General features: G+C 30.8%; 1 protein-coding gene across 1 annotated transcript; it reads left to right on the forward strand.

Annotated features, from left to right (window-relative positions):
- The first annotated feature begins 8,748 nt into the window (after positions 1-8,748).
- On the forward strand, positions 8,749-10,594 carry LOC129298455 (cytochrome P450 76C4-like). The gene is made up of 2 exons (XM_054936874.1): positions 8,749-9,362; positions 9,837-10,594. The coding sequence occupies exons 1-2, from the start codon at positions 9,027-9,029 to the stop codon at positions 10,443-10,445; spliced, it is 945 nt and encodes a 314-aa protein (XP_054792849.1). The 5' UTR covers positions 8,749-9,026; the 3' UTR covers positions 10,446-10,594.
- The last annotated feature ends 2,848 nt before the right edge of the window (positions 10,595-13,442 follow it).

The raw sequence follows: 13,442 nt of genomic DNA on the forward strand, positions 1-13,442 counted from the left end.
CAATAGTCAAATACCAAACATCACTCTAGTTAGACAAGTGAAACATAAGGTAAAAATCTTACCAAAAAGTGATGCAAGGGTGGAATGACTAAGCCTCCTAAAGTAAAGAAAGGGGAAAACATTAGACTAAAAATGTAATCTGAACAAATGTGAGTTCAAGGTGAAGTATTTATCATAATAAGTCCTTTTAAAGAGGTAACGGGATTTTGGATTGTGACCAAAGAGTTGAGCAAGCTCCCGATAGGAACATTAGAAGGAGTGACAAAAGAAGTAATAGTAGTGGAATGAGCCATTGTTGAACAAAAAAGAGAAAGGAATAAGGAGGGCAGAAGCTTAAGAGTCAAGAAATGGCAGAGAAAGCAAGAGGAATGATGAAGAAAAGAAATAAAAATTTATATTGACAAGACGACGCACAAAGATGAAGTGACGTTTCAATCTTCCTTTAAATGTGCCACATGGCTTATAGTACCAGCCATTAGCATGCAAGGGGCATTGTTTGGGCTAAAATTGTAACATTGCCTATAGAGGGCTATAACCTAAAGTGGGCTAAGTAATTGAAGAGTCAAACCCAATAAGCAATCTAACAAAAAGGCCAATCTAGATCTTAAGAGAATAATTTGATCAAATAAGCACAGGTCTTCGAATCCCTTAAGTCCTAAAACCACTACTTAGACCACTGGTGTATAAAATCATAACCTCAATGGGCCTTAAATCTTGAGAAGACATGACCATTATTCACGAGTATCTCAGAGACATTAGCTGGCTATTAAACAATAGAATGCATCACGAGTAGATTGTGCCATGAATTTCACAAACTGTGAGTAGTGAATCCTTGATATTTTGTGAGCACGTTCCAAATTTCATGAGAGCAACTGCTACAGCTTAGTCATTATAAAAGGTGAAATTAATCACAAAAAGAGGGGCAACAACACCGACCCAAGTACTGAATTTTTTCACATATATAGTTCCTAGATTCATCAAATATGTTTTACTTATAGCTTTAATTTCGTTTTTAGTCTTGTATTCTTTTAGCATAAATGAAACACCTATTATTCCACTTTTGTGTATCTTTTACTTCTTGGTAAATTATGGTAAGGGAGCTCGAAGACTTTTTGTTATCAAGTGAGATTCAGCGTCTATAGCACGCCTAGCGATTTATTGTTCCCGACGAATACTAGTGTACTATATTTTATCATTCTATGCCTAATTATGACAAACGGCGACACCAAGACAAACATGATATCTTTATACATACGCATGCTAGCTTGTTTGACATATTAACAAGGGTAAATGATAATTAGAAATCTTATAAAGACATTAATAATAATTAAAAGTCTAGAACTATCATGAAAGGATTATGATCTTTATTTATAATTAAAATATTTTTAATCAATGAAATCAAGTCACTTATTAATTTAAGGAAAATTGGTTGTAAATTTAAAGAAGATCTATCACTTGTGCATATATATATATATAGGAAATCAATTGTAAATAGATAAATAGTTTTATTAATATATATATATATATATATATATCGTTACTTATAAATTTAATGAGAATCACTTGTAAATTTTTAAAAGTTACTTAATAAACTCGTGCAAAGTAAATTGTGAATGAATATTAAAAAATGTAATTAATAGGATTCCTAAATTATTGATTAATTTAGAATTAAGAACATAGTTATTTAAAACTAACATTCTATATATTCACAAGTAACATTCTTTAAATTTGAAACTGATTGTCCATGAATCACAAATGATAAAATATATATTCATTCACAACTAAAATTTCATAAATTTACTATTGATGACCTTCCTAAAATTCATAAGTGACTATCATCAAATTCATAAGTAATGATACAAAAATTCATAAAACTATCTATCCATTTACAGTTGACTCTTCATTTATTTACAAATAACGTTACTTAAATTGACAATTATATTTAATGAAATTCATGAGTATCAAGGTAAAAAAAATTCATGAGTCACAATTTTGTAATACCCCAACTAAAAAAATAGTATACACTTAGAAATTTTCAAAATAGATTTTTGAAATAGGACCCAAACTTGAGGAGCCTGACAGAAACATACAAATTAGGGCCACTTAGTGGACAGGGTTTACAAAGACTCAGACAAGCTAAAATAAAACAACAATAAACTATAGAGTCTCTAACAATGAATGGAAAACTAGAATAGTTTAATAATTCAACATAGTAAACCATGCATCAATCAGCAAGGATTATAAATACAATTATTTAGAAAAATATGGGAATTACAAATGTTAACCTCAAAATTCATAAATAACCCTAACACTTGGTATTATAATAATAACTCCCTATTACAATACAACAACAACAACAAGTCTTTATCCCACTAGGTGGGGTCGGCTACATGAATTGCAAGACGCCATTGTGCTCTATCATTTATCAAGCTTTTAGAAATATTATTAATTAAGAGATCACGTTCAACAACTTCCAAGAGTGTTCTCTTAGGCCTTCATCTACCTCTCTTAATCGGACTCAAAGTTATATGTTCCACTCTTCTCACTGGTGCCTCCCTTGGTCTTCTTTGTACATGCCCAAACCATCTCAACCGATTTTCTATCATTTTTTCCTCAATAACTCCCCATTACAATACATAAATAAATATATATATACACACACCAAGTATGTATATGGTGCATCAAAGTGGTCTATGTCAAATGGGAGGTCACTGGTTTGGGAGCAATCACATGAAAATAGTAGTTGAGCGGTGAAATAATTATCTCAATAATGAAGACCAAGATTTCTATTTACATTAACAATTATCAATTTACCATTCCATTAAGTTATAATAATAATGTCTAACGCCTTTTGGGGCAAACACCCAATTTAGTGGTTCTTACAATAATGCATTTTCCCCTCTACTATAAATAGTTTAGGATTTGGACACCAATAAGTGCACTTCCTTCGATCTTATTTATAAAGCAACTTCTGGAAGGAATCTGTAATCCTCTTTATAAGTCACTTTGCATTAAAATTTGGATTATTAATGACTTTCTTTCAATTTTATCCTTTCATTATTTTCAATTAGCAAAGAGTTAAAAGTTACACAAGAGAGAAAGTGTTTTTAAAGACGATGCATTTAATAAAAGTAAGTTAGGAAATTTCTTTCTATTTTAGACAATATCGATAATTTAACTATCTCTCCTTGATTTTGGTAAAGTAGTTACAAGCAATTTATAAAAAGGACCAAAAGGAGTACACTTTTTAGAAGCTTTTCGGACCCAACGTAGTGACACCAACCCTAATACCTTCCATTATTGGGCCACAGGTATGTTTCAGTGAAATGGACTAAACGATATGGCCATATAGGTCACAGGTTCCTCATAACACTCAGTTGTAGATACAATAGTTTAGAGTCATGTACTATTATTACGTAGTTATAGTAGTAGTAAAAAGACAAAACATAGTTAACAAGATAATCCAACTTAGCTAGAGTACAATTGCACACACACACAGAACCAGATAGAACAACTCAATCCATTCACCAATATCCATATTAAGCCATACAATAACATTAAAATTCAATTATCGTCATACTACTCAGCAATCAAGAGAATAAAGAGAAACAAAACTTCTAGTTACCTTAACCCTTCACATAAGAAGGAAGACCATAATGTACCAAATCAAACTCCAAATCCATTCAGACGCCCACATATAGATAACTTCAGCCAACAAGTTCAAATATTACTATTTTAGCCTCCTTATAACCAATTATCAATTTTTCAATGTTATTTCCAATTTGCGCAATAACAAATATCGAGTTCAAAACTAAAACCAAATCAATTTCAAATCCAATGAAACTTTAGACATAACATATTTACCAATCAAACTTTTGAACTGAATCATAATGAAGCCAAAACACAATTGGATCATTCAAGTCACAATTTTTCCAAAAATTCAGATTTGAATACCCAAAAATTTAAAACTCCACATATCATCTATCTCAACCATAATTTCAAGTTCCAACAAGAATCTTATGGCTAAATCAAGTCTTTCGACCAGTCCAAACTCATCAATCAGTCAAGAAATTCAAAATCCCCATCTTTAAACTTAGAGTTTCATCCAAAACCCTTAAATCCAAAAAATCCTATAAATTAATTGTAAAACTATTCATGGAGTGACAATGGTTGGTCTGGAGGCTACATTTTGATGAATATAAATACTGCTTGTTTGATTTTTTTTAATCACTGAAATATTTGTAAATATTTATTTAGTTTTGTGTCGATAAATTTGCACAAGAGAGCACGCGCGCGCACATATATATACATATATTAATTTAAATAATTCTAAATGTTATTATTGCATATTATTATGGTGTCAACAAACAAATACGGCATGAAATCAAGAGCACAGTGAGGTACACGTTGGATTCCTGAACGTACAACGGTCAAACTCGTAGTATTATCCCTCATTTTTTTAATTGAAACTCATAGTATTATCCATATCATGGCCAAGTTGAAGACATCAAATGAATCATTATTGTGATGGGATCTGACTTATGAATATCAAATTTATTAAAGAAAAAATAATAATAAAATTCTTTTGAATTATATAAATGATATTTTGGTCTCTCGAAATATCATAATTTTTCTAAAGTTCTTAGAGACTTTCTATCATTAAAAATTAATATAAATGATCAAATTACCCTTAATTCAAATATCAAATTCCATTAATAAGTTTTGTTCTAAAATTCATAATTTTTCTTCTTAAAATCAAAAAAATTCAACAATTCATAAGTTTACATTTAAAATCTTGATATTCCTCAAATGTTACAAATATCAATTTCTATTCATAAGTTTTGTTCTAAGATTCACAACTTTTTTCATTAAAATTGCAAGAATTTAATGACAATTTGTAAGTTTGAATTAAATAAAATTTGATCATTTACATTAATTCCTCAATGACAAAAAAGTCCCTAAGGACTTTAAGAAAATTATGACATTTTAAGAGATTAAAATGTCATTTATATAATTCAAAGAGATTTCATTGCCATTTTTCTTTATCAAATGGTCTCGTATATAAGTTATTTTTGACTAGGTGAGAATTGAGGAAGTTAATTAAATCATTAACATTATTTGAAAAATGAATTTTCAATGTACTCTTATGTAATGGCCCATAATAATAATAATAATAAGTATATATATTTAAAAGCTAGTGTTTAATAGTAACTATATTAATTTAGGAACATGTTTAATAAGGAGAAATGTTGGTAGTGTGGAAGTATGCATGCTAGAGCAATTGAAAGTCCCAAGTTCGAATCCCCGATGTAAGAAATGGGATTTTATTTTGCTTAGCTCTTCTAAAATTACCAGAACACCCTTGCCCTCTTAGATATATTTCCTCTCTTCTCTCTCTTATCTAAGTCAGTTTTACAGAGAAAGTGGTAGAGAAGTCTGGAAGGTTGGTGCACTTCTTCTCTTCATTTTTCTGTGCCTCGATTCCCTTTCTCGTTTTTGGTGGCCGCCTATGAGAGTGGAGGACGTTGCAACTCTGAAACATCCAAGAGGTTCACTGTCATATTTCCTGTCTCTGTTTTTTTTCTTTTCATCTACTATTCTGGTTGCGTCGCTCAAGTTCGGTTTATGATCAGAGTGAGAAGCTAAGTCATCAGAGAAGTTGATGTGCTGTCAAGGGCTGGGTTGTCTCAGCTGATTCAGTTTTCTTCCTTCTGCTGAGTGGAGATTGGCGTGCATCCCCTATTTTACTGCAAGTTTCATTTTTTTTCCTTCCATAACGTGTGGCAGTGTTAGTTTTCTCCTCTGTTCAGTATTAAAGGACCTTCTTCTCCCTCCTTTGCTATTCGTCGCTGCCTGGGTCAGTCAAGTTGAGGTGAGGAGTTTAATTTTTGTGTCATTAGTTTTGTTAGGTTGTGCACGTTAGCTTCTGTTGCTGTACGTAAGAATATAAGTGATGTGTGTGTACGTGAAAACACAGAAGTTAGTGTGTGCCTTGCTATTACTTCTCGTTTATGTGTAGTTATGGAAGCTTCAAATTTTTTTGCTGTCACTTGTAATGATACGTAGAGAGGAGAAGACAAAATTTGAGCAAGAAACCCATCTGAACTTAGTAACAATACATGATAAATGTGGGTTGGGGGTTGAAATTTTAGATATTCATCCTTCCTTGTGATTACATGTGCATACATAGAAAGGAGTATTTTAAATTAAATGGATATTGCAGTTGTATAACTAAGGAAAGCGATTGAATTAGTGATAATACTTGGATCAATTTTAAATCATAAATTTGGCTTTAAATTTTAGATGAGGATGGTTAATTTGGAATTGTTTCTAAAGATTGGGAATCTATGAAATGATTTTTATCTTGATAGGGGGTGAGGAAGAACAAGACCCTGATTAGAATTAAAAGAAAGGATATCCTTAAGAATTTAAAGTTCTGACGAGTAAGTGAATAGCATTCCCTTTAATTTAATTTTTTTATTGGTATTTTTATTTTTAACAAATTTTCATTGAGATATTTTATTCTTGTGAATTACATTCGTTTTGAAACTTTGTGATATTGATGTGAGATGTTTAAAAGAGGATATATGCATTTATTTCCTCAGGGGATATGTTTTAAAGATTTATGGAATTATTTGACTTATTAAACTCTTAAAATTCTTGATTATTTAGATAATGCGAGCTCGTATATTATTTTATGAAAGACCATTTTCAACAGGTCTTAAATTAAAACTTAAAGTGATACATGCGAGTTTAGCATTGGAAACGTTGATTATATTCCAGAAGTAATTATTTTCTCGCATGTTTGAAACACGATTTTTGAGAGGACTCTAAATAGAACACTGCTGCTAACGACAGTTCCATTAGCCCGTAGCGCACTGTGGTTAAATACTAACTAGTTTGTTTCGTGAGTCTTATTCTCACGTTTGGTATTCATGGGCTTTGTACCCGTGTTTAAATCTGTGGCCTAAGCCATGTTTGGTCACTTACCCTTGTGGACTGTGTGTCCACGTTTGTTTCGTAGCTACGGCTGCGTTCGGTTACTTACCCCTGTGGACTGGTGTGTCCACGTTTGTTTTGTGGCATAAGCCGTGTTTGGTTATTTACCCTCGTGGACTGAGTGTCCACGTTTGTAACCTGTTTTGTTGAGTTCTCAATTTTAAATGTTGATTAATATGTTTTTTTTGAAATTTTCTGGATTTTGACTAGTAATTTGTATCACCTTGAGTTGCATGAGAGTAGATTGCTTTCTTTAAGTATGATGACATAAATTAATTTCAATTTACTTTTATTTTATAAAAATGGTTATGACTTACATGTTTATAAATTTTGGTAGAATTGTTTTAACTATTTGATACTATTATTAGAGATTATTGATTAAATTTTTAAGAATTTTTTTTATGGGAATGCTATTCACTGAAAAATTATTTTGGCCTCAGATTTGTTAGCTGACACTAATCCCACCAACAACCTCAAAAGGGCAATTAGCTACAGTGGGTGGACTTTTTGATTGGTATTCTTATTTAATGTAAATATATAATCTGTATATCCTTTTTGATTTGAAAGAAATAGTAGATGCTCCACATAGGTTTCTGTATTTTTGGTTTGTATATTGATAGTTGGCTGGAAGGAGCTATGCTCCTGCATTATACTGTTATTGTAAAAAATTTTGTTGTAGAATTTTCGAGAGATCCTAGTTACAGAAGAGGTTCTGCCGAAATTTCTACAAAAATGTTAGACACTTTCTTATGATAATGAATTTAAAGAAGTTATTTAAATTCTCATATGATTTGATTGAATTTTTCCTTTCTTGAAAAATGAAATAAATATTTATTTGAAGGCTTACGGGAATGTGAAAGTGGTTCACACCTGTGCCGGTCACCCTTTATTTTGGGGTGTGACATCTTATTAATCATTGTCTTTAAAAATACTCTTATATTATTACATATGTGTGACATCTTATCCTACTCATAAAATGAAAATTACAAAAGGATAAAATTGTTTGAAAATAATTACATGGTTCAACATTTTATGAAAAGTGAACTTATACATGAATTCATCAATTTCCTCTAGAAAATAACTTGTATAAGGACTAGAGGGAGTACTTTTTAGAAAAACAAATTTACATTTTTTAAAAAAAGTAACTAAAAAATTATATATATTTATTTTATTTTATGAAAAAATTATATTAAAATGAATTTAATTTGAATTCAATGGGTGGCACAAATCCACTAATTCAATGAGTATTTCATGTGACATGATAACGGTTGTAAGAGATTTTGTCATATGATACACAAAAAGTCTTAAATATCAAATTTTTAAAATGGACAACATAAGTTGAATTTTTGGAGGGAAATTGCACTAGAATAATTTTCAAGTGTTGATAAAATTTAATGATTATAATTAATACATTCATTGAGTGAGTAGATTCGGGCCACTTATGGTATCCAAATCTAATTAAAATTCTTAAAACATAAACATCAAATTGAATTAAATATGGGCGGTACACAATCAATATGGACAGGTGACATAAATTTGTACATCCGCATCATTCCAAATGAGCCCACTTATTTCAATGTAATTTTTGGCTGTATCTCCTATTGTGTTTCGATGTTTAAGAGAAGAGAGAAAGCACAACGAAATTTCCTAGCGGAATGAGGACCCTACGCAGAAAGAGACTGAGATATTAATGTATCACTTCTTTATATAGATTAGTGGCTCTGGAGGAAAAGAGAAATTAAAGAAACTATGGACAATATGACAATTCTCATCCTAACGTCTTTTCTCTGTGCCTCTTTCCTTATCTACATCCTATTCATCAAACGAGCCCCTAGCAAATCTCTCAAACCCTAAGACGAGCTTGTGTTACGGAAGTTTTCTCAACCCTGAAGCTAGATTTAACTCAGTTTCTACGCCAAAGCAAGGTTGGAGACTTAATCCATCATGTCCATGAATATTCCATCAAAGGTGAGGCTATAGATCTCGCTAAGGCTTCCTTTACTACAGTTCTGAAATCAATATCGAACATGCTTTTCTCCATGGATTTTGCTTGTTATGGTTCTGATAAGACTCAAGAGTATATGAAGTTGGTGATTGGGATCGTGGATGAAGCTGGAAGGGCTAATGTTTCTGATCTTTTTCCTGTTTTGAGCTTTCTGGATCTGCAAGGCGTCCGTGCAAGGATGAGAGGTTACCTTAGGAAGTTATATAAGAGTTTTGATGATATTATGGAAGAGAGATTGCGTTTTAGAAGTTTGAACAAGGAGTCCAAAGATTACAATGATGTGTTGGATTCATTTCTCGATCTTATGCAAGACGGTACTTCGCAGTTGAGTCGCGATGATATTCTTCATTTATTCATTGTGAGTATAATTCTTAATCATGGACGAGCACTTCATTTCCAAATAAAGAAACTTAAATTCCCAAACACTAGAACAATGATGGGCCCACCAATAGCTAGAGTTTTTTTTCTAGGGCTAAATGATAATTTTACCCGGATGCAATATTTTCTCTTCCATTAATAAATATTAATTTTGATTGTTAGTTAATAAAAAATTATAGAAGAGGATTTCAAAAATTGCAGAAAAAAAGCAAAATAGAAAATTTTCTTAATCCTTTTTTGTATTTTTTTTGGTTATTCTCTATATTTTTGGATCATTTTTTGTAATTTTTTTTAATCTTTTTCTTTAATTTTCTTATCAATTAAAAGTCAAAGTTAATTTTTATTAATGATAGAAGTGATATTACATGATTTTTAAAAGTTGAAAGGAAACATTATACCCTTAAATTTAAAGTTCCCTTTTAATTTGACTTCTTGTTATTCATTGATATTTCAGGATTTATTTCTGGCGGGTGTAGACACAACATCAAGCACCCTAGAATGGGCAATGGCAGAATTAATGCGAAACCCAAAAAAAATGGTAAAAGCAAGAACAGAACTCCAACAAGTTCTTGATAAAAGTACTCTGAAACTTGAAGAGTCTATGGTCTCAAAGTTGCCTTTCCTACAAGCAGTAATCAAAGAGACTTTACGCCTGCACCCACCAGTACCTTTCCTTATACCCCACAAGGCAATTTGTGATGTAGAGTTATGTGGCTTCTTAGTACCCAAAAATTCACAGATTTTAGCAAATGTGTGGGCTATGGGAAGAGACCCAAGCATATGGGAAAACCCTAATTCATTTATTCCTGAAAGGTTTTTGGAAAATGAGATTGATTTTAAGGCTAATGATTTTAACTTTATTCCATTTGGTGCTGGAAGGAGGATGTGTCCCGGGTTGCCCTTGGCTTCTAGGATACTTTCCTTTATGTTGGCCTCTCTTCTATATCACTTTGACTGGAAGGTCCCAGATGGGTTAAAGGCTGAGGACATGGATATGAGTCAAAGATATGGCCTTACCATGCACAAGGCTCAACCTCTAAGAGCTATTCCTGTCAAAATGTAGTTGCTAATTTTGTCGCTTTCATGAATAATGTTTTGTTTTTTTTTTTTTTTCAAAAGCAAGTCTCTTTAATTTCTGCTAGTCTGCAATCTGGAATTTACTAAGATGTTATTCGATCTAGCCTCTATCAGCAAGGAATATATTTAGAAATATTTTGGGTTATAGAAACGATTCCAACTAGTTGATCCCCAAAAAAAAAAAAAAGGTTAATTAACCTGATTGCGTAGGGAAAGAAGTTTTTTTTTTTTTTTTTTTATGTTTGTGGATAAAGGATCATATACAATATCAACAGATCAAAGGTAAATTTCAAAATGACCTAAATTATAGAAAGATAGGACTTATTTGATTTGGTTTTTGTTTTTATTCTTAAAACAAAAAATGATAAAATATATTTGAGTTATTATTTAGTTTATTACATAATTGTCATTAATAAAAATATAATATTTTCTATCCTTTTTCTAGCTTTGCAAAACAAAAAAAATAAAAAAAAATAAAAAGATGTTATAGGTTTAGTTATTCAGAACAATTTTAAATTTTTTTTTTTCCAAAACAGGTAACATGAAAACACATTTTTTTAAAATTTCTTTTATTTTATTTTTAAAATTGTTCTAAAAATGTGTAATCAAATAGTCCATTTTTGCTTAATGGTGGCAGACTTTAGCTCTGCATATTATTGACATTAAAAAGTAGGGCACATAAGCCTGGAATATTCTTTATGCTTATATGTATTAAGGGGAATACTCTTTAATATTGTGTGATGCATAATGTGTGTGTAAAATGCATGTACATGGGATCCCCTATCCTATGGGCATGGAGAGGGGAGGGTGTCTCCCTTTCTTTTCCCTCCGTTTCTCCCTCATCATTATTATATTAAAATTTTAATAGTTAATTTTTGGCAAAATTATTATTTTAATTATACAGAAATATGTAAACAAATTTGAGTTATTAAATTTTAATATAAATAATTTAAAACTATAATATTTTATTTATACATTTTATAAATAATATAATAATAAATTTATCAAAAATTAAATCTGAACCGTTGGAAAACTTTAATCTACTGGTGATGAGAGGTAAAAAGAGGGAAATGGAGGGGAGAAAAAAGGATAGAGACACCCCTCCCCCAAACAGCTGGGTTATTTAAAAACAAAAAACAAAAACACCCAAGAAGGAGGAGGAATTAACAGATACAACGTGCAAATGAGAGGAATAACACAATGGCCTAAAGAGTATTATGGATTGGTCTTCGGTCTATGTTAGGTATTTGGGCTCGGATACCTCGTTTCTTCTGTCTTGACATCGATCAAACTATGCATTTGATCAAACATGACAAACTTCCACACTGCCTCCTGTTCTTTTTAGCGATATCCCCCTCACTTATCACGCATCGGATTTTTTTATAAGCTATTTTTATTAATCTTATAAATATTAATTTTAAAAAGATAAAAGAAATATATGCGTGTAAAATTTTAAATATATCCTTATATAATAAATCTAAAAAGTAAACTCATGTTAATTTTTTTCTTTCATAAAGAATAATTTTGAAAATATTTTTCAAATATAACTTGAAAAGTTATATTGTAACTTATAAATAAGATCAAATAAATTTTTTAAAATATTTCTTATAAATGGAACCGGAGGGCCTTAAAATATGACGAACTTCTACAATATCTTCCATTCAAGAATTTCTCCCTCATCATAGCTATGGTTAAATTCCTTGTCATAATTATATACATTCTTTGTTATATTTTTAGAGATGTTTTTAAATAAATTGCCAAGAATAATTAAAATAATTGAATGCATTTTAAAAGTTTATTTTCTTTTTCCGAAAAGGAGCAAATAAACTTTTGAAAATCCCTTCGTTTAACACAAAAGATTGACTATGTAAGCATTTAAAGAGACAGAGAGATAAGGGTATCTTAGAATAAGATTTAGCAATGCATCATTGTTGTTTTGCAAAACATCTTATATTACAAAAAATGAAATCACGCCGAAAAAACATGTAACAAAATGAAACGGATGGAGAATATTTGTACCGAAAGTCTGAATAAAAACTTAACCTTCCATTGAAAAAAAGAAAAACAAACAAACATAGGCTTGAAAACTTTGAAAAGCGAAAGATAATATCAAAATGGGTTGGAAATTATTTTTCCAATTACTAAATCGGCCTAATAAGTGACTTCAATTTTAGACCAGATACCAACAATTTAAATATGAGTCCACTAGACACGTAACTTTTCATTTAACATATGCAGAACCATACATACGTTTGAAGGTGGGTCTCTCAAAATCATCGAATCTTAGTATCCAAATCTGAATACTCCCTCGGTTTTCAAATATACGAGAAACTATCATGTGATACAGTATCCACCATAGCTATCACATTTTGTACCATGTGTTAGAACATACTTGCCATCCATCACAGTGCATGTCACATGATAACATTCCAAACAACTTTTAACGTGCATAACTTTTTTTTTTTTTCTTTCATAAAGTAGAAGTTGGACACTTGAGACCATTCAACCATTTTTTCCACAATCTTTTTCACCCAAGTGTCCAATTTCATATCCAATAGCCAATAGTCATCCAAGGGCATCAATTTAGGGCTTTCAAGATAATTAGCCCAATTAATAACAATGGCAAGGTAAATTTTTTTATCATTTGTCTATTTATGATGTTTTTTTTTTTTTCTTCCAAAATGAAATCTACAAAAGAATAAAAATAACCTTTCATAAGGAAACCATTCATATAATTAATAACACGTTAAAGAAGATGAATGCTCTATTTGGATGGAAAGAAAAATTGAGAGGAAAGAAAATAACAGGAGAGAAAATGGAGAGGAGAGAAAACTGGAAAGATAATATTATCACTTCTTGTGTTTGGATGGATAGAGGAAAGAAAATAGGCAAAAACCAAAATGAGAATAATACCCTTATATTTGGATATATTATGTCATTGTTCCATTAAAATACACTAAAGAAAAAAAATCATATTAAAATC

This window comes from Prosopis cineraria, unplaced genomic scaffold, assembly GCF_029017545.1.
Source record: "Prosopis cineraria cultivar Desert tree isolate PC_DT_omini unplaced genomic scaffold, ASM2901754v1 PC815, whole genome shotgun sequence".
Taxonomy (NCBI): Eukaryota; Viridiplantae; Streptophyta; class Magnoliopsida; order Fabales; family Fabaceae; genus Prosopis; species Prosopis cineraria.